Consider the following 25,532-nt stretch of genomic DNA (forward strand, 5'->3'; position numbering starts at 1 on the left):
CCTTTGCCTAAGGGCATAACAAATTCTTCATTTACATTGGGAACTCTGAGAGTGTATTCAGCAGAATACTCATAATCTGAGTTACAATGATCTTCCCCCTTACTAGACACAGTATAGGGGACATCTCCTATTGCTGCTACCTCCTTTACATTAATGTGCTGTCTGATGATAGACACATCCGGCACATTGCTACTTTCTTCCTTTACCACAGAGGCTGTTCTGCTGGTGGTCTGTGTGACCATAGCAGACTCCATGCGCTGCACATTGATGCAGTCCTGCAACATGTAACTTTCCTTAATTTTAGGATCTTGACTGATTAAGTCATTTCTGACTCCTGTAGACTCTGTGTACAGAGTTTCACATACCTCAACACTATTCCTGTTTGGTGTTTCTATCTCAGCTTGCTTGCTGGATGTTATCTCTTCATCAGAGATCTTGACAATTTGATTACAAACTGTCAGGCTTTTCGCTTCTGCCCCAAACTTTTTCTGTTTATTTTTCTGTTTAAGGGACTTAAATAACGAATGCATTTTTGCATTAATGGTCAGGCACGCCTTACGAAGACGTGAACCTGATTCTTCTTTACATTTCTGTTTGGCTTCTAGAGCCGCAGTTCTGCGCATTTTTCTAAATGCTACAGAAAACTTTTGCATTTTTAACATTTCAATGCTAAATTTATATATTCTTTGTTTTTAGTACTGAAGGTATCCTCTCCTTAAGATTGACCGGTGTCTTAAGGTTAAACTCTAATACCTGGTACATTTATACATTTATTTGGAAATACTCTTTTCCACTGTGCACATTTTCTATTCTAGGCCTTTAAATTCTTTATTCTCATTTGTAACCTATTCCACTGTGATCTTGTATTTTGCCAGCAGGCTTATAGCCTTTGGTGCTGCTTCCTAATAGATATTATGTTAGTTAAAATAACGTATATTGCACTAACACATTTATCCTAGGTTATACAGAATACAAAATTGACATTACACAATGGTAATAAATTTTCATAGATACATCCCCACCGTGATTCTGCAGATTTGGTAGCCAGCTTATAGCATCTGCTACTCCTCATAAATATTATAAATCAGATAATCAGATTCAGTAATAACAAGTCCAATTCGTGGTCGCCAATATTGATTTATGGAATCATATTTATGAATATTAATATTTAATATATCATATATGGTATTTAATATATGGATATATTTCAATTAATATGCATTTATCATATATATCTGCAAATATATTATGTCAGGCTTACAAACTAATTGGCTGATACATATATGCAGTCCTTATACATATGACTTATGAAGTTATTAAGTTAAGATTCCTTAAAGAGAGTTCAAGCTTGAATATTACCGCTCTTTTTATATGATTCTTTATTTACAGGCAGATCAAATCGTACAGAATAAGATATACACAGTAGTGATATATATACTAATTATAATTATATATGCTTCCTTCGTTACATAACATAAAACAACATGACATAAGTTTCACAAACAGTTTCAATTGCTAACATAAAATGTATACTTGCAAGTTAAAGATTGCCATCCCAAGAATCATTCCTTCTGCATGTTCTCCATGACTTCTCCTCCTGACTGACTTCCTTCCTTCTCCTTCTTCTTCTCCCTCTCCCTCTTCCTTCTAACTCCTAACTACAAGTCTGGTCCTTTTATCTCATATTTTACCAATTCAAACTATCATATTCTCATAGTTTCCAATGGAATAGGTAATTATAGGTTTGTCAGATTCCAAGGTGTAATAAAACAAACATTGAACTGGGCTGTCGTGTCCTGTTCACGGAGGCATGGTGTCATAAAAGTGTGGTGTCCACACTGCCTTAAGCAAGTATAGTATTGTAAAATCTGGAATGTCTTTTCATCCAAAGTTCTGTTGTATTGACAAGTTTTCCTGGGGTCGGTTACACAATGTTTTATCAATGGATGTGATCTCTTTTCATAGTAGTTAATTTATACTCCCTAGCTTTTAACCTTCACTGGACAATAGACAAACCAGTAGATTCTGATCTACTGTAAGCACACCTGTGAATTCCAATGACCAACAGAGCTCTGTCACATACCTATTATCATTTATGGCCTAATACCTTTTCTCTACAATGACTCTTGATCTTACTGTAACCTCTCTGGCCTTATTTATGACTAGAGCAGAATAAACCTGTTCCCTACACTATTTTTTACCATCTTGCTGTAAAACACAAATATACAGTATATCTATATAAACACATACACAAACCTAATCTCTTAAATCAGCTAAACATTACCTCATACATTCAAACTTATTTCATATCTATTCCTTACTATATATATCCAGTATACTGTCCACTATGGTAACATCGCCTATTTATAATGAATTATATTTTGATTCAGACAATATCCATTGCCCTAATATTATACTAAGTGCAGACAATTACCTATAAGGCAACAGAATATATATATGTATATAAATATTTTGTATATATATATATATATATATATAGCTCTCCAAACACGGCATGAACGGCACTCACAGGGTTTGATATATGAAAAACGCTGGTACATTTAATCGTGTAACGTTTCGGAGCTGCTGCTCCTTCTTCCAGACACCAGACAGAACAAACACAAAGATACACTTACCCCCTCTTAATTCACCCTCATCAGCGCCGCTCACCCACACCTGGGCGCACTTGCAGTTCGATTCCTTACACGGTGACGCACTTCCTGGCCGTGACTTCCGGCCGTTGCTATAGCAGCAGCCGGCTTGCGCTCCAGCCCCGGGGTCACCATGGAAACACTGCTTCAGGCGCCCTGTACACGCAGGCGGGCGGCCCTGTAATAACAACAAAATAATAGATAAATACATAACATCTAAATATTTAGCATAGATACCCACACCACAAATGATGTTTACAGATACCTAAGTGAAAATATACATATACATAGTATAATGAACACATACTCCAGAGTATTAAAGCATGCCTGCTATTATACATAATAAATAGATTACATTAAGCTATAGAAAATGAGACTATAACTTAATAAAGAAAAGAAAAGAAAAACGCAGTACCACATTAGTAGAGCAAAATTACATGATACTATTCCAGTTGATCTTCTCATTTAAGCCAAGTGGAGCCATAGTATTTAACCTGAACATCCACCTGGCTTCAGATAACAATAATGCTCTACTCCGGTCACCCCCACGTAGGGATTCCGGGACGTGATCGATGATAAAATAACGTAAATGAGCTAACAGATGTCCCTTCATTTTAAAGTGCCTTGCTACAGGTTGATCAATACTTCTCCCCGCCAATGATAGATCAATGTTGGACCTATGGAGGGCCATCCGTTCTCTAAAACTACGGGTAGTTTGTCCCACGTAGTATAAACCACAGGGACAGTATACTACATACACCACGTGTACATTTTTGTCACTGCGACTTGATGATTCAAGCAGTTGAGCCCTGGACATCCCTAAGACCTGTCTCTTTTGTTGCTGAAGTAATTCCTGATCGTAACCTCGAGCTTTGAATTTGTTAATTAACAAATCCAACTGCTGTGGAGTCCTAGATGCGTCACTCGTAATCCTAGCCACCCTCATCATCTGAGACAGTCGTAATTCTCGTTTTAGTGGAGCTGGATGATGACTTCCTGCCAGGAGGAATGAATTGCGCTCAACATCCTTAAAATGGACACTGGTCACAACCCTGGAGTTGTAGAAAGTACTGGCTATCATGTAAGAAATAATTATTCAGCAATGTCAGCTCAAGAAGACGTAAAAACAGATCATGATTTCCCTTTAGGGAACCCGCTAGAGTCCACAAAATCTGTAAAAGAACGACCACCCGCAGGGGTGGACAAAACAAAAGGAGCTACCACCAGGAAAGCAGCAAAGAACAAACTGCAATAGTTAATCTTTCAACGAGGGTGCTGACAGAAATAGAAGTTGGGGTACTACAAAAGGGTCTTTCCTTTGTACCGACGAACCTCCTTGATGACTTTGAATGGAGGAGAGAACATCATAAATTTGCGCGTAAATTACGCTTAAAAGAACATTTCCAGCATAAATCCACCATTACTGATGGAACACCGGTGGAGAAATTTATAAAATCAGTTGCCAGGTCCACATATGACCCACTTTCAGCTAATCCCTCGTTGAAGACATTTAACCGACTCCTGGACGATTCTGTGACAAGATATATATCAGCAGCAGGCAAAGTTCAAAAAAATCTATCAAGAGCAGAAACTACGGCATTACAAAATCTTGCCAAGTATGAAGATATAACTATTCGGCCCGCCGATAAAGGCGGAGCCATAGTTATTCAAGGAATTAGCGAATACCGACAAGAAATTGAGAGACAACTGGCGGAAACAGAGGTATACAAAAAACTCTCTTGTGACCCAACTAAAGGATTTCAATTACAACTGCGGTCATTACTGAATGAGGCAGTCCAAAATGGACTTATTTCTCCAGCTCTTCAGAAAGTTTTGTGCAAAGAGTTTCCCAAGGTACCGGTCCTGTATACGTTGCCTAAACTACATAAGAACACTGTTAATCCGCCGGGTCGGCCGATAATTTCTGCTCGGGACTCACTTTTTCAAACCACTGCCCAATTACTGGACTTTATACTACAGCCGCTGTTACCTTTAAAAAAATCCTTTCTCAAGGATACTACTGGTTTCATTAAGTTACTGATGGGGATTGATACAGTACCAGAAGGGACGTTGATGTATTGCCTTGATGTGACCAGCTTATACACGTCAATTCCCCATAATGGGGGGCTGGCGTCTATGAAGCAATTTTTAGCTAATCATTAAGATGCTTCTGTTTTCAATCATGATCTGTTTTTACGTCTTCTTGAGCTGACATTGCTGAATAATTATTTCTTACATGATAGCCAGTACTTTCTACAACTCCGTGGCTGCGCAATGGGGTCAGCAGTGGCCCCAGCATATGCTAATGTTTACATGTTTGATATAGAAGAACAAATGTTCCTTAATAGACCGGAAGTCAATTGTAATATACTTACATATACCCGGTATATAGATGATATTTTCATGTTGTGGACCGGGGGTGTCAATGCTTTTGAACAACTAATGTTGGAGGTAAACCAGATGGATACTACCATCAAGTTTACTCATTCATCTAGTGAAAATGAGATACATTTTTTGGATGTGAATGTTCGTGTCAGCGAGGGCAGGGTTGTGACCAGTGTCTATTTTAAGGATGTTGAGCGCAATTCATTCCTCCTGGCAGGAAGTCATCATCCAGCTCCACTAAAACGAGGATTACCACTGTCTCAGATGATGAGGGTGGCTAGGATTGCGAGTGACGCATCTAGGACTCCACAGCAGTTGGATTTGTTAATTAACAAATTCAAAGCTCGAGGTTTGATCAGGAATTACTTCAGCAACAAAAGAGACAGGTCTTAGGGATGTCCAGGGCTCAACTGCTTGAATCATCAAGTCGCAGTGACAAAAATGTAATCCCGTGGGTCAGTACCTTTACGGTAGCAAGTCCAGTTATTAATCAGGCCACAAAGGCGTTATGGACGATTGTAAAATCAGACAAAGAATTGGGTTGCTTTAATGAATGTAGACCTATGGCTGCATTCAGACGGGGCCGTAATCTAAGGGATAGACTTGTGAAAACAAATATCTCTGGAAGAGGGATCCCTAGACCTCCTAATGTATCTTTCAAGAAACCTGGCTGCTATAGATGCTATAATTGCGTCACCTGCAAATACATGTTTCCTTGCAAAAGTTTTAAGCATCCTCACACTGACAAGATGTTTGACATTCGTCACGTGTTGACCTGCAAAAGCACACACGTGGTGTATGTAGTATACTGTCCCTGTGGTTTATACTACGTGGGACAAACTACCCGTAGTTTTAGAGAACGGATGGCCCTCCATAGGTCCAACATTGATCTATCATTGGCGGGGAGAAGTATTGATCAACCTGTAGCAAGGCACTTTAAAATGAAGGGACATCTGTTAGCTCATTTACGTTATTTTATCATCGATCACGTCCCGGAATCCCTACGTGGGGGTGACCGGTGTAGAGCATTATTGTTATCTGAAGCCAGGTGGATGTTCAGGTTAAATACTATGGCTTCACTTGGCTTAAATGAGAAGATCAACTGGAATAGTATCATGTAATTTTGCTTTACTAATGTGGTACTGCGTTTTTCTTTTCTTTTCTTTATTAAGTTATAGTCTCATTTTCTATAGCTTTATGTAATCTATTTATTATGTATAATAGCAGGCATGCTTTAATACTCTGGAGTATGTGTTCATTATACTATGTATATGTATATTTTCACTTAGGTATCTGTAAACATCATTTGTGGTGTGGGTATCTATGCTAAATATTTAGATGTTATGTATTTATCTATTATTTTGTTGTTATTACAGGGCCGCCCGCCTGCGTGTACAGGGCGCCTGCAGCAGTGTTTCCATGGTGCCCCCGGGCTGGAGCGCAAGCCAACTGCTGCTATAGCAACGGCCGGAAGTCACGGCCAGGAAGTGCGTCACCGTGTAAGGAATCAAACTGCAAGTGCGCCCAGGTGCAGGTGAGCGGCGCTGATGAGGGTCAGTTAAGAGGGGGTAAGTGTATCTTTGTGTTTGTTCTGTCTGGTGTCTGGAAGAAGGAGCAGCAGCTCCGAAACGTTACACGATTAAATGTACCAGCGTTTTTCATATATCAAACCCTGTGAGTGCCGTTCATGCCGTGTTTGGAGAGCTACTTTCTTAAGGAATCGGGCACCGGGGGAAGCTGTTGATTTAGGACCTGAGTGCCGACTGACTTGGAGGATTTTATATATATATATATATATATATATATATATAAAAATTATATTATTATATAATTATTATTTTTATTCCAATCTTATGAGTTTGCACTGACTTTTAACTGCTCCTAATAACACTAACATCCCTCTCACTTACCCCATCCACATACTCATTATCAGTCAGTAATTCTAAAGCAGAGCTCCCTTTTAGGAGAAGGGGTATATTTACTAAAGTGCAAGTTTATAGAAGTGGAGATGTTGCCCATAGCAACCAATTAGATCCTACTGGTCATTTATCTAGCATCTTCTAGAGGATAATAGCTAGGAATGAATTGGTTGCTATGGGCAACATCTCCACTTCTATAAACCCGCACTTTAGTAAATAAACCCCAGACCAAGGTGGTACAATGGGCCTACACTTTGGGCAGAGCATGGTATTGAATAGCATTAAGTCCTGCCTGACCTCTCCGGGTTTATTTACTAAAGTGCGGGTTTATAAAAGTGGAGATGTTGCCTATAGCAACCAATTCGTTTATGGCCTGATGAGCCAATATCTACGGAGCTGAGCAATTATCGCCGACTGCGCATGCATCACTGTCGTACTGCTTACGTGAGGCAAATCATTTATTTGCAGAGTGATTGACAGTCTGGGACCATTTGGGCAGGTAACAGGCAAGGGCAGTAGAAATGCAGGCATGTCACAACCATTTTCGGGGCGTGTTTGAGTCTGTAACTGTGATCCCATGGCACGAAATAGAGTTAACTAGGACTGAGACAATCGAATGTTCTGCGAAGAGGAATGTAATAATGGAAAGTTCTGCGACAGACGCAGCATTTCTGTATGCAGTTGCTTGGATCTGCAAAGCCGCTTGTGGGCAACTTATTACAAATCCTGATGGCTGCAGCCTCTGCACAGCGGGTCTTATTCAGAGATGGACGCACATCGCTGCATACGTAGCCAGGTCCAGCATGTGTGAAACCGACTCCCAATGCGTCCGCAAATATGGTTGACCCCTGGCAGCAAAGCCCGGCATTTTTTAATCAGAGCGGCTGGGTGTGATGTCACACAGCACCCCGAAAAACGGTCCTATTCCGCCACTCTTCCTCCCGTACTGCCTCTCCAATGCTGTATCACCGTCCAGCGAACGCCTGACGCTGTCAATCACATTGCGGTCAAATCCATCAGGGATGCGACCGCAATGTATGTGGCTGCTGCGTATGCAGTTTGCCTCCATCGGCAAACTGCGCTGCAGGCTGAATAAGTGACCGTGTCTGAATGAGCCCCAGTAGCTACATACAGGCCTGCAGCTGCAAATGCAGTAATGTACACATCTGAATCCGGCTCAGTGTCACAGTTTGCATCATTATGCTTTGCTACAAGGTGACAATTCAAAGGGGGAGATGTACTAAGCCTGAAAAGTGATAAAGTGTAGAGAGATAAAGTACAAGCCAATCAGCTCCTAGCTGCCATGTCCCAGGCTGGGTTTGAAAAATGACAGTTAGGAGCTGGTTGGCTGGTACTTTATCTCTCTCCACTTTATCACTTTTTAAGGCTTAGTACATCTGGTGCCAAATGTAAACAAAATCTATTGCACCCTGGTGGTGAATTTGAATTGCATTGTTACACTGTGTTATGACCACGATATGTAATCTGCCCGTGGCTTAGGGAGATTGCCAGAATCTCTCTGGAGCCTGGGAGGTCATCCACTATGTCTGGAGTCTACAGGGCATCCAGGGAGAGTCAGCAGCAGTGCTGTTTTTGTAGGAAAATAGGTTCAGGAACTGTGGGTGGGGCAGAGAAGAGCGGTGATGTGGGTGGAGCTACCTAAGGGGGGGAGTGGCACCAATTGGTGCTTTTTTTAAAACATATAATGCCCTGTGTACTGCTATATACAGTATACACATAATACCCCCCAGTAGTGCCAGTTACACAATTTTCCCAGCAGTGCCAGTTACACAATGCCCCCAGCAGTGCCAGTTACACAATGCCCCCAGCAGTGCCAGTTACACAATGTCCCCAGCAGTGCCAGTTACACAATTTTCCCAGCAGTGCCAGATACACAATGCCCCCAGCAGTGCCAGTTACACAATGCCCCCAGCAGTGCCAGTTACACAATTTTCCCAGCAGTGCCAGATACACAATGCCCCCAGCAGTGCCAGTTACACAATGCCCCCAGCAGTGCCAGTTACACAATTTTCCCAGCAGTGCCAGATACACAATGTCCCCAGCAGTGCCAGTTACACAATTTTCCCAGCAGTGCCAGATACACAATGCCCCCAGCAGTGCCAGTTACACAATGCCCCCAGCAGTGCCAGTTACACAATGCCCCCAGCAGTGCCAGATACACAATGCCCCAGCAGTGCCAGTTACACAATGCCCCCAGTAGTGCCAGATACACAATGCCCCAGCAGTGCCAGATACACAATGCCCCCAGCAGTGCCAGTTACACAATGCCCCCAGCAGTGCCAGATACACAATGCCCCAGCAGTGCCAGATACACAATGCCCCAGCAGTGCCAGATACACAATGCCCCAGCAGTGCCAGTTACACAATGCCCCCAGCAGTGCCAGTTACACAATGCCCCCAGCAGTGCCAGTTACACAATGCCCCCAGCAGTGCCAGATACACAATGCCCCCAGCAGTGCCAGTTAAACCAGTACTAATTAAAAAAAAAAAAAAGTTCAGGAACTACGGGTCTGGGGGCGGAGCTATTAAAATAGTTATAGAAACACAGATGATATATAGTTTAGAAAATAAGGCACTCAAAATGTGTACTTTAAATAAAACAAATAATAGATAGATAGATAGATAGATAGATAGATAGATAGATAGATAGATAGATAGATAGATAGATAGATAGATAGATAGATAGATTATAGAAAAGAAGGCACTCAAAATGGACTTTAAAATAAAACTTATCTTATGAAAACTACATACATTTTGGCCCTGGACAGGTTCAGGAACCCAGTTGCAGATGATGTCATATTTATTTAGAGGTTCAGGAACTCAGTTCCTGCTGAAACATAGCACTGGTCAGCAGTATGAGTAATGGATGTCCTTTGCTGGTAAAGCGCCATGTCTGTTCCCAGGTATACATTTCCAGATGCTGCGATCATGGTATACCATGCGTAGGGAAAGTGCTATTGCACAATGGCAGCAGCGTGACACATCTCTTCAGCCACTCATGATGTAACGAGCCATCCACTCACCTGCACACATCATTTTCTTGCTCTTCCAAACCAAACTGGCTATCAAACGTCAGCTGTATTCTAGTGTTCTCTGCAGAGTCCAGTTTCCAGGTCAGTAGCAGGTTTCTGGGGTAGCTGTTAGGGAACCGTGGACTGGTTATACAGCCATTTCCCACAACTTTAATGGCTTCTTCATTCCGATAGATCTTGGTGAGGAGATTGCTCTCTGTGAGAATAAACACAGTAGTATCAAAGCAGGAGATAAACTATTTTCACAGCAATTGGTACAGTAAAGCATTTACATGATAGTAACTATTGGTTCTATTCATGAAGCAGTGAAAACTGTGGAGAAGTGAGCCAGTGGAGAAGTTGCCCATGGCAACCAATCAGCAGCTCCGTACAATTGTATAGTATGTAAATTGTAAATGTTACTTCAATGCTGATTGGTTGCCATGGACAACGTCTATACTGGCTCACTTTTCCACCCTTTTCACTGCTTCATGAATAGACCCCCAAGACTGGAGTAGCCCCTGTGATTGCTGTTGTATTATATAACTCAGCTATACATGAACATCGCCCCACCCCTGCTATATTCTGCAGAGCAGGGGCCATTGCAGCCAACCTCACCAGTTATGTCACTATTATAAAGCCTGTGTGTCTCACAGATGCAGACAATTAAAAGGCTGCGCTGACGGACTGTGTAATATATCATACAATATTGAATACAGTATCGTTATGCAGACTGATTAAACCATGCAGTAATTTAAGCACAGACAGAAACAGCTGCTGAGTCGCATTAGATCTCATCTGTATGTATGACACTCATTGTGAACTTCTGGCTCTTGCAGGATAAGTCAGAACATTCTTAGATTGCACATCTATACATGACATGCATGCTCATTTATCCAGCCACCTCATATCCAGACAGAATCAGAGCACTGCGCAGAGTGCATTACAGCTACAGTATGAATACAGGTGCAGTAGACACCCACAGTAGATAGAGCAGCGTTAGGTATCACTGTAGCACCAGTCGTTAGCATACTGTACCTCCCAACATTGCCTTAAGAGAAAACGGCACCGAAGGATCATCCATCGCTTGCAACCCGTGGGTACACACTAGACGATGTATCCGATATGTCGCCCCGATCCGTGGGATCAGGCGAAACGTGTAGACATGAATCATGAAACAGTCATTGAAGAAACCTTATCACAGTCACCTGACGTCAGCCATAACTGTCCTTCACCATTCACTTCAACGGCCCATGCACACTAGACGAGAAATAAAAGATATCGCTCAGAAGGGCCTATCTGCGCGAGATCTTTTACAATCTTGTCTAGTGTGTAGACTCAATGTCACTAACGATCCAAGTTCCAGCACATCGTTAATGACTCCCTCCCTTGCCTGAACATGTACAGACGAGGGAGGTCCTCGTTAACGACATCCATGCTGCACATGCAGCATGGGCGGCGTTTCCCCCGCCACTCCACTGCCGCCACTTCCTTCCCCACTGGCATCGGCAAGTGTGTATGCATTTGCTGATGCGGACACCGATATTGGGACTCGTTAAGTGTGTATGGGCCTTAGGTGAGCCTCCATCTAGTTGCATTAAATGATTTTGCTTTTTTGTTGTATGAATCTTACAAGAAAATGGGACAAAGAGAGATCTCCTGCTGGACTTGGTGGGAAATCTCTGCAGATATCCAAATTAACAGGTAACTGTCCATAAAGCAGAGTGCTCAATTACAGGATATGCTTAACCCAGTGGTTCTCAAACTTTGTGCTGTGGCTCCCTGGGGTGCCTCGGGACACTTGCAGGGGTGCCCTGTGTTGGTGGTCCAGGACCAATTCCAATTATTTATGGTCAATGTAATAAGCAAAACCAGTGCTGGTGGCTGTCAACCTGAAATATGTGGACAAACAGAAGCAAATCCTGTCTCTCTTGAACCTAAGGATGACATATAAACCCAATTTTACTTAATTTAATATTTCTTTCTAAATCTCTCAATAAGAAACTTTTGGCCTAGGAGTGCCATGAAAAAAATTCTGATACTCTAGGGCACCATAATTCAAAAAAGCTTGAGAACCACTGGCTTAACCACTATGGCAGTCCATCCTTGGGACACAAGAGATCAGACCTTGCTTAGACCTGAAACTTGAATGGCTATTATGATAAAAGAAAGACGGATGCCTCAAACAAGCGTTACGTGCAATGCTACTGTAACCGGGAAGAACATTGCAATTTATAAATACTGTCAGTAGGAATTATTTATCCAGGAAGATGGTCTGGGCAATGGGCCCATTCAACACTAAACTCAACTCTTTGCATTGGTTACAATGAGTGGCAGAAAACAATGACATACTGTAGCTGTAGATTGGTTTTGGAGGATTTTGATTTTCCTGTGCAGTATAAGCAATGCAGCTCCAATGGGAATACTGAAGTCTAGCACGGAAGTAATGGTTGTGGAGATGAAGTGAGAGGCTGATGTTAACCCTTTGACACAAAAGAGGATGTATAATGTACCTACCATTGTTATCTTTGATAGTTTGTTCTCAAAACACTAACCACAGAAAGAACATCTGCACGGATTTCATTCTTATTATATTTACAAATGTTTCTTCTAATTCGGCCAATTAAGCTGTTTATCCGGAACATCCTGCCTAGGACACAGTGTGCTTCAAAGGTGTCTGTGAGACCAAAACCACTTTCAGTTCAGTCTGAAACTCTGCCCCATCCGCAGACTGAACTTCAGACTCCGCGGCAAAAAATATTTTTCTTTTTTTAACTGGGACAAAGATATTTTAAACATTGTTTCTTTTCAAAAGGAGAAAGACAACATCTCTTGTTATGAAATACCAGTCATTCTCATATTGATATGTTTTCTAGTTTTCGCTAGTGTTTTTCTGCTTTAATCCATTTTATTTTATTTCCCTCTTTTAAATGTATTCTTGTTATATGGCATTTTGTAATGTATGAGCACTGTCACTATGCTATTTCAGCTTCAATTTAGAGCCTGTTCTAACATATCAACCTTGATCACAAGTACAGTATTTTGCTGAAACAACCTACTGGTTATCTTTCTAACCATATGGATTATGGGGATTATTCAGTATCAGTCGCAAATTTGCAAAACCGCAAATCAGCCAATTATTGGCCTACTGGGCATGCACTGCAACCGAAACGTGATTGCACCCTGGCATGATGCGATCGCATAGTGATTGGCAGTCGGCGGGCATTCAGTGTTGTGAGGCAGTAAGGCTAACCATTACACCTCTGTCCTGGGTTAATAAGTCTGAAATCATAATTTGAAATGTCAAATTGTCAACAAAAAAACTCAAATTCTAGACATGCTACTGTATATTTGGAAGTCAATCCAACTCATCCCTATGCACACAAATGATTCATCACTCAAAACTTGTCTACTGTCCCGGAACAGCTGGGAGGCTCCCAAAAAACTAGTGGAGCACTAGAAGGCAACTCTACAGGAGCTAGCAAGCCACCCACACACCTCCCCCCTCCCCCCCCCCCCCCCATCTGGCCGCAACACTCCCTGCTCCCCCCTTATCCAAAGTCAGTAATCTGGTCATTTATACTGAGGGGGTGGGGCCGCAATGATGTAATCACGCTCCCATGCCCATCTACTAGGTGGCAGCCAGAGGCAGCAAGTATGACTAAACCTACAGTATGCTGAACTGCCCTCTAAACACAACAGATCCCTGTTCCAAAGCGCACTAAACATTTCACAGCAGACGCAATCTCACAACTAGTCCTCAACAATGTGGTAAATATCCATCTATGGGCCCAACTTGATAATGACTTCATGTACAGTATGCTGATATAATTATTCCTGCTTTTCTCCCTGAAAATCCAGGGTCTGCATTTGCATGCAGGAGTCAGATGAATATGCTAATGTCACAATGTTCTTAGATGTGGGAATCTGGAACCACTCCACCAATTTGTGGACGTGTCCCAGATACCTCCTAATGATATCTGCAGATGGATCTAAATAAAATGTTTTGTCAAAGCATTTGTGTATTAATAATACTGATCTTAGTGTGTGAGTTTCTCTGGTAGAGAATTTAAGCTTGGAGAGAGATAAAAGTACAAAAAAATCAGCTCCTAACTGTCACATTACAGTCTGGGTTTGAAAAATGACAGGAGCTGATTGTTTGGTACTTTATCTTCCTCAAATCTCCCACTATAGATTGTTTAGCCGGATACACAGTAAACGATGGATGTACCATGCCGACGGCACAACATATATAACGTTATATCGGCTGTGTCGTACACATTGGGCCTTATTCAGGTCCCGACAGACCTGTGGCACATGTCACAAATTACCTTAATTTTGTTTTTTATATAATACCCAAAATATACGAATCAGGAAAAAGAAAAAGTTGAAGAGGCTGACATTTAGCTAAATGCCCACAATGCAATGGTTTCTAAAGTTCCTTACATCTCTTATCTATTATGCTTTGCTTAGTTCTAATGCAAGCAAATGGCAACCAGAGTAAAAATGTCATACTGTATGAGCAGTGGTGCCGAGAGGGGGGGAGAGAGGGTACTAATTACCAGGGCCCAGGTCTGATGGAGAGGCCCGGTGGGGGCCTAGGTCCCTTCCCCCCCTTTTAACTTGCAGCAGCAGTTGAAGTTCTTCTCCTCAGCACGGCACACACTGCAGTGTACTGCGCTGCACTGTGCCAGGCAGGTGCTTAAAATACAATTTTTTTGATTTTTTTCTGAGGATGCATGCCTCCTGTAATTTGGCCACACCCCTTTAAAAGTACCTGGTACCAGCCAGGCTCTCTACAGCCCTGAGTATGAGCACATAAGGCAGGGCTACAGTTACATGGCTAGACATTAAATATAATTACAATAATTACATTTCTTGTGATTCACCTTTCTTGGGCTTATTTCTGAATTCATTTCCCCCTAGCACATATGAAGGTGCATGCCCACAGCACGATCCCAGGAACTGCCTTTATTCCGGGTGTGGTATAACAGATAGACAGTGTCTAGTTAGACAGCAATAGATAGACACCACATGTTAGACAGTCAAATGGTCGACAGGGTCAAAAGGTCGACATGAAAATGGTTGACATAAAAGAGGTAGAGAACTTTTTTTGCATTTTTGGGGTTTGTGTGGATAGTTTTAGTCATCTGGGACCCCCAATTGTAGAAAGTCATACCCTCGCAGGGCTTCACTTTTCTTGCCACGCTTTGGACTCGTGGCTCACTGCGCTCGCCACAAGGTTTCTAACCAACTCTATGCCGACATAGACGGAGAAGGTATGAAAGAGTCCAAAAACATGTAAAATTTGAAAAAACCCTGTGTCTACCTTTTTTATGTCAACCATTTGACCCTGTTGAACTTTTGACCCTGGCAACATTTTGTACTGTCTACCTTTTTCATGTCAACCTTTTAACCATGTCGACCTTTTGACCCTGTCGACCTAATGTCTGTCTAACATACCTGTATGGTGTCTATCTATTGACTGTCTAACTAGACACTGTCTATCTATTATCTGCACCAGAGGCGTCACTGGGTGTGGTGACACCCGGTGCGCGCCCCTGATCTCCTGCCGCGATCGTGACAAAAGGGGCGTGTCCTTGTACTTAGGGGGCGTGGCTTCACGGGGATCCCGGAATCGTCACTCTGGGGGCGTGCCCAGCATCTCCGGGGATGCTGGGCTTCCCCCAGAGCCAGTCTCCGTCCGCTGTCGGCTCCTCCCCTGTGACAGGAGCCGGGTGCTGTAGGAGACTTTCTCACTGCAGCACCTGGTTCCTGTCAGTGCGGAGGAGCTGACATTTGGTGTCACCCTCCTCCAGGCGTCACACCCGGGTGTGGGCCGCACCCCCCGCACCCGCCTTGTGACGCCACTGATCTGCACACCCTTTATTCCCCCCCAAAATAGTAATCTGTATGTAACATTGATGGTTTGCAGATCCTCCTAAACATTCCAATGATAGAAACATCAAATGAAAGTTCAACCCTCTGTACTAACATTTTGGATGGATAATCCCCTTTATTAATTTAAATCTTTCTGATCTTTCTCCTAAAATACTGCTCAGTTTATCTTCATTAACATGTCATCAGTGAAACAGAATGTGAACAGATATCAAGACTTTATTTCATGTGTCATTTCTTTTGTTTAAGTATATACTTGTAGTATAAAGTGAGGTAGGATTGCCAATTGAGGGGAGGGCGGCAGGTACTAAATTATCTAGTCCCAGGCATCTTGGAGGGGCCCGCGATGGGGGGCCATAGCCAGCTGCGAAGGGGAACAAATACCCCCCTTTGTAGCATGCAAATCTGTATAGTATATTCCATTATTTTTTCCAGAAGGCAATGGCCACACCTAGATCTGACCAGGCCCTGGACTGAATGACAACATAAAGAATTTACTTTTGGAACAAGTCTTGAGGATCCCATAAACATGTAGCATAAGGATGCATAAAGATACAGTAACCATATCTTTGCAGGGGGTACTACTTTAAAAGTCAGATCAAATTGTTGTAGTAAGAAATAAAACAGATGTCTGGGCTCTGGAGGATTTGTGCTGTACAGATGGAGCACGCCTTATTTATCATCAAGCACAGCATTCTGTGTTTTAACACATGGAAGAAAAGAAGATCTCTGTGGATTTAGTATTGCAGTAAAGAGGGGAACAATGGAATTATTGAATGTTTATTTCTAATAAAGGATTTCTACTGTATCCTTGTTATTATTTACTATTAGCTCAGCGCATGGAACGACAGGTCGTGCTACCAGGGTGGTGCTGTGGTGGATCCCTCACACCAAGGCCATAATTAGGGGTGTGCGAGCAGTGCAGAGGGGACGGAACTGTTGCTGCCCAGTTTGCAGGGTTGCAGGGTGCCTGGAGAACCTGAGAGTCTGCGTGTGCATTCTCAGGACTCACCCAGCTCTCAGTTTCAGGGTCCCAGACCTCTCTTCATAACGCTGTTGCATCACATGTGCAGGGGGAGTGGGACTGGCCCAGAGTGCAATATTGTCTTGTTACAGTGCTGCCTCAAGATGTTCCTTACCCCACATTAGTGCTCGTGCTGGTTACAGTTTTTTATTATTATTATTATTATTATTATTATTATTATTACAACACTAGAAATGGGGATCTTGTGCACACCAAGAAAGGGGGTGGAGCTCCATGGGAAGGGGCATGGCACTATGGCAAATCCCCATTTGCATCATTGTGCCACGTGGGTGGGACGGCGGGACAGTGCCAGACAAATGGAAGTTATGTTATTTATTTGTTTAACACATTAAACCCTAGTCATCATCATCATCCTCATCATATTAATGATCACTGGTTTATCTTTACTGGGATTTCACCAAAATTCAGATTGACTTTACCTTAATTCGACCCCATCTATAGTACATATGGCATGTATAGTCAGATGGCCCTGATCACAGTTGCTGACTTCCTGGCTGCCTCCTCTGGGAGGGAGCAGCAAGATCGGCACAGTAAGAGCTGGTGCGGGAGTCATGGCGTGAATTAGGGGGTGGTATGTTTTCATGGCGGGGACGTCCCCGCCATGAAAACATACCACCCCCTAATTCACGCCATGACGTCCCCGCCATGAAAACATACCACCCCCTAATTCACGCCATGACTCCCGCACCAGCTCTTACTGTGCCGATCTTGCTGCTCCCTCCCAGAATTTACTTTTGGAACAAGTCTTGAGGATCCCATAAACATGTAGCATAAGGATGCATAAAGATACAGTAACCATATCTTTGCAGGGGGTACTACTTTAAAAGTCAGATCAAATTGTTGTAGTAAGAAATAAAACAGATGTCTGGGCTCTGGAGGATTTGTGCTGTACAGATGGAGCACGCCTTATTTATCATCAAGCACAGCATTCTGTGTTTTAACACATGGAAGAAAAGAAGATCTCTGTGGATTTAGTATTGCAGTAAAGAGGGGAACAATGGAATTATTGAATGTTTATTTCTAATAAAGGATTTCTACTGTATCCTTGTTATTATTTACCCCTTGTTTATTATTCGACCCCATCTATAGTACATATGGCATGTATAGTCAGATGGCCCTGATCACAGTTGCTGACTTCCTGGCTGCCTCCTCTGGGAGGGAGCAGCAAGATCGGCACAGTAAGAGCTGGTGCGGGAGTCATGGCGTGAATTAGGGGGTGGTATGTTTTCATGGCGGGGACGTTGCTGCACGATCGCATCATTGTGACCACTCTCCCACTATTCAACGCCAATATTACTGGCACTGTACAGTGGCGGGGGTTCATGGTGTGTGTGTGTGTGGGGGGGGGGTCATGGCTACGATGAAGCAAAACAATGTGAATTGCGTCATCGACAGCCAGGTCCAACCACTTCACTTGTAAGTCTCGTAAGTGTACGGCTGGTTGTAGGGCGGCGGGAGACTTGCCCACTGTTTCCGGGCAGGCAGCAGTGCCACAAGATTTTCTGGAGTCTCGGAAGAGTTGGCGGGTATGGCCCTGATTCACAGCCACTTGCAATCAGTATGCAATGCTGCGGTTCATGGATTTTAACACTTTTTTGTAACTGCGCATGTGCATGCTCATGGGAGGTGGCTAGTAGTGCATGCAAAACTGGTCCGTCCATTCAGTGGGAATGTCATGGGAGTGTCATGGGCGTGTCACAACAAGCAGCTGCGTTCCCACAGGAAGTATGGGAGGCCATGGCTAGACGGAGAAGCTGCACTTACCATAGCACTGATGCAAGTGTCGATGGCGCAGCCAATGGTGGCGTATAAGGACGCAGCAATCTGTATTAAACCGTGCACAGGCGCTGATAGTAAGTATCTCAGTACCAGCACACTCGGCAGCATGACTATACGCCAGGGGTGGAGCTTGTAGCAGTATTTGCATAAAATCGCAGACGGACGGAATACACACTTTGGGCTGCAATTTGCAACAGAAATGTTCCGTTTACATTTGAGAGCAAAATTATGGTTAACTCTTAATCAGTCACAAAATGTGATGCACCGTCCAGGAAATATATCTTCAGACTGGATGCACTTCCCCATAAAGCATGTTTCATTTGCTTGGTACTGTAACTCATCGTCTCTGAGCGCACTGTGCGTTTACATTACTAGCGTCACAGAAATAACATATGAGCCACAGAGGCAGGATAAATTCACGCCACCACACCACATGCCATTAAATCTAACATTTGGAGATACATTTCTTTTTGGCATTGGGCAAGACGTCTTTTAGGTGGCTGATGCGTGCAAGTTCATTACGCTAATATATCTGGCATACTGTTATAGAACATAATGATCCTTAAGATTCTTGGCTGATCATTACCATACTTCAAAGAGCTGAGTCTACAAAGCAGAAGGACGTTTAAAGACGCGAAAACTGTATCCAAGTCACGGGGAAGTTCACCTTGAGGACAGACATTATAGACTTGCTCTGTTTACGTCAAGTCATGCTACAGCTATTCAGAAATTATACCATCTTGACGACTTAAAAGTACTTCTAAAAACTACTGTATATCAGGGACGAATACAAGTGAAAAACAACAGAATAATAAGATACAGCTAAGGGCCCGACGGTTTGGTTACAAATATGATGTTTCCTACAGACGCCTCCTTTTAGAATTTGAATTACGTGTAGACAAAATTGCAGAGCTGCTTCCTTGCAGCAGTGCAAGTCCATCCAACCATGAATCTGGCCCTATGTCCACATACAACTATCCTGAAATTGTCCTGTTTGACGCGTCACAGACTTTGCAACTTACCTGTGCCATGCGACTGATTCTTATAATATGCGTCTTAAATTGGGACCTTATAGTAATTCCTTTGCAACAAAAAAACTAATGCACCTGGGGCTATGTTTATATGTGATATTGGAGGTGCGGCACATACAGTATCTCAAAGTAGCGATGTTTGGTATTTTGCGCATGTGCCGGATGCGTACTGCATATGTGCAGTACGGGTCCTCAATCTCTGACAGTCTGCTGCTGTTTGGGGGCAGTGAGGGGGCGGTAATGGCCACTTTATCCCAAAATGGAGGAGTGCCAACGTCTGTTTTGGGGGAGAGCCGAGGCTAGGACCTCCGTCGGAGGACAGAGATTTCTTGACCTCTTTGTAGGAACTGCGGCAGCCGGCTTGCGTGACCTCATGGGCACGCAGTCGGCTGATGGTGTCGTAGGTGATCCAGTGCTGCGCCCTAAGTTGCAGCACGCATCACTAATGCCAGCTGGCGGTGCCTACTTATATCAGCCTCCTGCTGCATTACCATATTAGTGCTATCGCTGCAGCTTCCAAGTTAGCAGCAGTGATTGCACCTCCAGCCACATCTGAATCAGGACCCCTTGTTCTGCAACATGGTTTGTTCCAGATTGATACAAAGTTACTTGCTGTTGATTTGTGAAAAGAAAACAAGGTTCTCGAGTAAGTGCCATATATAATCTACAGAAGGTGCACTTTTAGTTCTTTGAAGGGAATACAAATCAGAGCTATGAGCCCCGGCCCCGAGCAATGCTGCAATGCCCGGCTGCGCACATATTGGTCAGTTACGGTGCCCTTGATATCATAAGTTATCCTGGGCACCTCTATGGGGTGCGAGGCAAGACCTGCAATGTGGATGGGCCAATGTGCCATTACGGAACAGTACATCGCAACCATTGTGCTGAATTTAATGACACCCTTTTCATTTATTTTTCATTGAAGTATCGGTCTAACATATAACAACACGTTACAATATACGAAAATAAAAGAATCCACGGAAAAAAAGTTTTAGTTTTTCAAAATATAATAAAATTTAAGGCAGATGCTTTCGATATTTTATGGTACAGCATGCAGTAGATGAGTGTTTTTAAAGGTTGTATGGCCAAGTTATTTTGTATTATCTTTACTAATACAAAATATGAAGTTGATAAAGATTATGGGGGTCATTCCGAGTTGTTCGCTCGTTGCCGATTTTCGCAACGGAGCGATTAAGGCTAAAATGCGCATGCGCATGGTACGCAGTGCGCATGCGCTAAGTAATTTAACACAAAGCTTAGTAGATTTACTCACGTCCAAACGAAGAATTTTTATCGTTGTAGTGATCGGAGTGTGATTGACAGAAAGTGGCTGTTTCTGGGCGGAAACTGGCCGTTTTCTCGGAGTGTGCGGAAAAACGCAGGCGTGTCAGGGAAAAACGCGGGAGTGTCTGGAGAAACGGGGGAGTGGCTGGCCGAACGCAGGGCGTGTTTGTGACGTCAAACCAGGAACGAAACGGCCTGAGCTGATCGCAATCTGTGAGTAGGTCTGGAGCTACTCAGAAACTGCTAATAATTTTCTATTCGCAATTCTGCTAATCTTTCGTTTGCTATTCTGCTAAACTAAGATACACTCCCAGAGGGCGGCGGCCTAGCGTGTGCAATGCTGCTAAAATCTGCTAGCGAGCGAACAACTCGGAATCACCCCCTATGTTCATGGTTTGAGCACATGTAATGCAGAGCCTAAATACAGGAACTAAGGGCCTGAGTCAGAGCTGCATGCAGTGTCAATGTCGGACGCTGTGGAGCAATTGTTCACCAAAGCCGATGATTAGCAATTGCAGATGCGCAGAGGATTAGCAGCAAAGTGAGTGACAAGTAGTCAGCATTTAGAGGAGGTAACCAGAGGTGGTTAGAAAAATGCAAACACGCCGGAACCGTTTTCTGGGTATTCCCTAGTCATCTCCTGGGTCTTCCTTAGGCATTCCCTAGTCAGACATTGTAAATTCGTTGGCAGCAGAAGAGGCCCTGGCATCTAAGGAGAGTCGCTCAGTCTGAGCCTGCATATGGTTGCTTAGAGGTCCAATGGTGCTCCCAATATAACTGATGTTTGTAGGCAAACAATGGATGTGAGATGCCGGCAGAGGGCATCTCTGTGCACAAGCGAGCAACAGAGTCATTAGCATATTTTTGCAAGTCTGCTGCACATGAAATCGCAGCTGTGCATGCAACTAGGTGCGTTGAGATACCACTTACCCAAGCATGGGCTGGTTGGAGGGGTCTGGGTGAAGGATCGCCCCCACCTGTAACACTCCTCCGTACCCAACTGCTGTTGCGGCCGCATCTGTATAGTAGCACAGTGTCACATCGACCTCTTACTGCCTGATGTATTGCTGCGGCTGTGCTGCTAAACAGACGCGGACGCAGCGGTAGTAGGTAGTAGAGAAGTGCCCCTGGAGCAGCCCCTCCACCCTGGAGCCTCCCCTGTGCCGCCGCTGTGCATACTATTTTGTTATTTTTTTTTTAGTGGGGATGTGGCCACGCTCATCCAAGTACTCAGGCCGGATGGGGGCCGTTAGGTTGACATGAGTTAGGTCGACATACATTGGGTCGACCAAGTTAGGTCAACATGCTTTAAGTCGACATGATCACTAGGTCAACATGGTCATTAGGTCGACATGTACTAGGTCGACATGGAAAAAGGTCAACATGAGTTTTTCACAATTTTTTAAATTTTTTGACCTTTTCCATACTTAACGATCCACGTGGGCTACCATTGGGAACGGTAACCTGTGCCGAGCGCAGCGAGGCACCGTGCCCGAAGCTCGTGAGCCATGCGAGCTGTCACAGTGCACTAATTGGGGTTCCCCGTCACTTTTCAAAGAAAACGACACCAAAAAAAGTAAAAAAAACTCATGTCGACCTTTTCCATGTCGACCTAGCACATGCCGACCTAATGACCATGTCGACGTAGTGGTCATGTTGACCTAATGCGTGCCAATCAATGTATGTCGACCTAACTCATGTCGACCTAATGAACCACACCCACTCGGGCCATCTGAGCCCTGCTTGCAACTTTGTGCACCTCTGCATCCAGCCATAAATCTGCCTGCACATAATAACACATGATAGGAAACATGGATCTGTTTTACTGAGTACATTGCACACTCCTAAATTCCACACTTTATTATAAAAATATTTTGGAAGAGAGTTCACCACAGATAGGGTGCAAACATTTCAGCAGATTTCAAGTTACTGTATTACATATTTCTAGTCCTGGGGAATTTGCAAAGGTGGCAACTAAAATAATTTTAGAATTTAGAACCAAAGTGTCCTTTAAAAGTTACCTTATGGAACTTGTTTTTTAACAATTCTGTAAAAATGTAAAAGACAAGAATAGACTGCACAAATGCACATAACCAACTTCATATTGTTAAAGCAATGGAAAGCATCACATAAATATGCTTGGCAGACCTGGTCGGTGAGTTACTTAGGGATGCACCTGGCCAGTGATAGCGATATTATTGACTGTAATTATGGTCCCTTACTGAAGGCCTTTGAAAGTTTTACTAAAGACTGGAAGCTTCATGAAGTGTTCTGGTTGGGCAGGGTGGCTGCAACTAAAATGGTCTTGCTCACAAATTTTTTATACCGATTCTGCACTATCCCAAGACATCTCTCTAATCATAATGGTTACATTCATAGGCGTGCACAGCACATTTTATTAGGGGGTGCACCGTCGGAGGGGTGTGTCTAGCACCGCCTTTTGGGCATGTCTAGCACCATCTATTGACGTCAACGCAATATAAAATATCCACCCTGGTGCCAGTCCTAATAAAGCAGATACATTGTCAGATGTTGTGGTGTGCACCAAACAAACACCCCTGATGGCACTCACTGCAATTACACTGCTCCTCCTCAGCCTGGTCTGGCTCCCCCTCTCTTTCCCCTGCAAGCTGCAGCAGCTTACTTACAAGTCAGCCACTCACTGACACTGACAGTCGCAGACTAGTACTGCTGCTGCTGGAAAAATGAGTGACGTGTCAATGCTGCTGCCGGCCGCCTGCCGTTATTGAATTTCTCTTCCTAAGAGGAACGCTGGCTGCATGCTGATTCTCATCAGTGTCTGGAGTTGGCATAACATAGAAGGAGAGAGGTGGGCATGTGGCGGGTGTGACTGGTGGGCGGTGGCATCCTTGATTAACCCAGGCGTCTGGTCAGTAATGCAGTCCTGCCAGGGTGCAGCATAGAGGGGACAGTAATCACCCTGCTCGGCGATCGCTGCATCAGGCATGTGAGATCGAGGTACCAAACATTATGGGGTGCATGTGCGCACCAGGCACCCCCCCCTGCGCACACCTATGGTTACATTTACTAAGATGGGAGTTCTATTTAAGATGGGATGTTGCCCATAGCAACCAATCAGATTCTACTCTCATTTATCTAGCACCTTCTAGAACATAATGCCTGGAATCTGATTGGTTGCTACGTGCAAAATCCCATCTTAACTTGAACCCCTATCTTAGCCAATTTACCCCTAAGCCTCTGCATAAGATTTTATAGAATTATTGTGCATTACAGGGAAGGAGAACAAACCCAAAATAGTGAGGAGTACTCTTTCTCTCCTCAGACTGGATGGAGGGGTTGCTTTCCCTGATCTTGAGAAATATCAATATACCTGTTTATTAAATCAAGTCAGGGACTGATTTGATTCTGATTCCCTGAAACCTTGGGTGGTAATAGAGAAAGATTTCATGCGTCTCTTTGCCGGGATCCGGTCAGGATCCAGCGTTCAGGATCCTAGCAGTCGGAATACCAAAGCCGGAATCCTGACACTGTTCGGAATACCAACTTGGATCGTAATGCCGGCGCCAGGATCCCGAACGAACGTCTGCTGGGACTGCAGAGAGGTAAGCTGCAGGGGGGGAGGTTAGGTGTAGGCTGCGGGGGGAGGTTTAGGGTTAGGCTGCAGAGGGGGTGGGGTGGGGGTGGGGTTAGGTTATGTCAGGCTACAACATACTGTATGCCTGGCATAAGGTGGTGTCTCTTAATGTTGAATTGTAATTACCTTCCTCTGATTTATCTCTAGCGGGTATTGCTAATTTATATGCTCATTTATCAATGAGTGATAAATTTCACTGTGAGTGATAAATTGAACCAGCCAATCACCTTCTAGTTCTAACTGTCATTTTTCAAACATGGCAGTTAGGAGCTGATTGGCTGGTGCAATCAGAGCCGGCCCTAGGCATAGGCAAACTAGGCAAATGCCTAGGGCATTTGGCATGCCTAGGGGCACAAGCAGCTTCTGCTGATTAAAATTATATGCAGCATGCCTATATTCTGTGTGTGACTCTGGCTGTATCTGCATATGAAAATGTTACGTTACAGTTTATTCCTGGAAATCACTGTAATGTAGCATTTCATATGCAGATACAGCCACAGTGTATGCTTATAAGAACATTAATAATGTGTGTCATACAGTATGTGTAAGGGGCAGTAGCGGATCTTGCCACGGGCAAGCAGGACTTTTGCCCGGGGCGCCACCTTCCAGAGGGCGCCGTCGCCGTCTGGAGGGCGCCGCACCAGGGCAAGATCCGCTGCTGCTGTGCCCCCCGCTGCCCCCGCTGCCGCTGGCTGCTGTGAAGGGAAACTAGAGTTTCCCTTCGTGGAGAGGTCCTTTACTGTGCGGTGCGCGATGACGTCATCGCGCACCGCACAGCAAAGGTCCTCTCCACGAAGGGAACTAGATGCTACGCATCTAGTTTCCCTTCATGGAGAGGACCTTTGCTGTGCGGTGTGCGATGACGTCATCGCGCACCGCACATTAAAGGACG

At 43.9% G+C, this 25,532-nt stretch overlaps 1 protein-coding gene across 2 annotated transcripts in view; it reads right to left on the reverse strand.

The window, feature by feature from the left end:
* The window catches only part of PDGFD (platelet derived growth factor D), a 451,533-nt gene that overhangs the window by 255,168 nt on the left and 170,833 nt on the right, over positions 1 to 25,532 (reverse strand). For both annotated transcript variants that reach the window (XM_063951547.1, XM_063951548.1), the window contains exon 2: positions 10,000 to 10,204. In XM_063951547.1, coding sequence (XP_063807617.1) covers positions 10,000 to 10,204 — 205 coding nt within the window. The remainder of the gene's footprint in view (positions 1 to 9,999; positions 10,205 to 25,532) is intronic.

Source organism: Pseudophryne corroboree, chromosome 2, assembly GCF_028390025.1.
Source record: "Pseudophryne corroboree isolate aPseCor3 chromosome 2, aPseCor3.hap2, whole genome shotgun sequence".
In the NCBI taxonomy this organism is placed as follows: Eukaryota; Metazoa; Chordata; class Amphibia; order Anura; family Myobatrachidae; genus Pseudophryne; species Pseudophryne corroboree.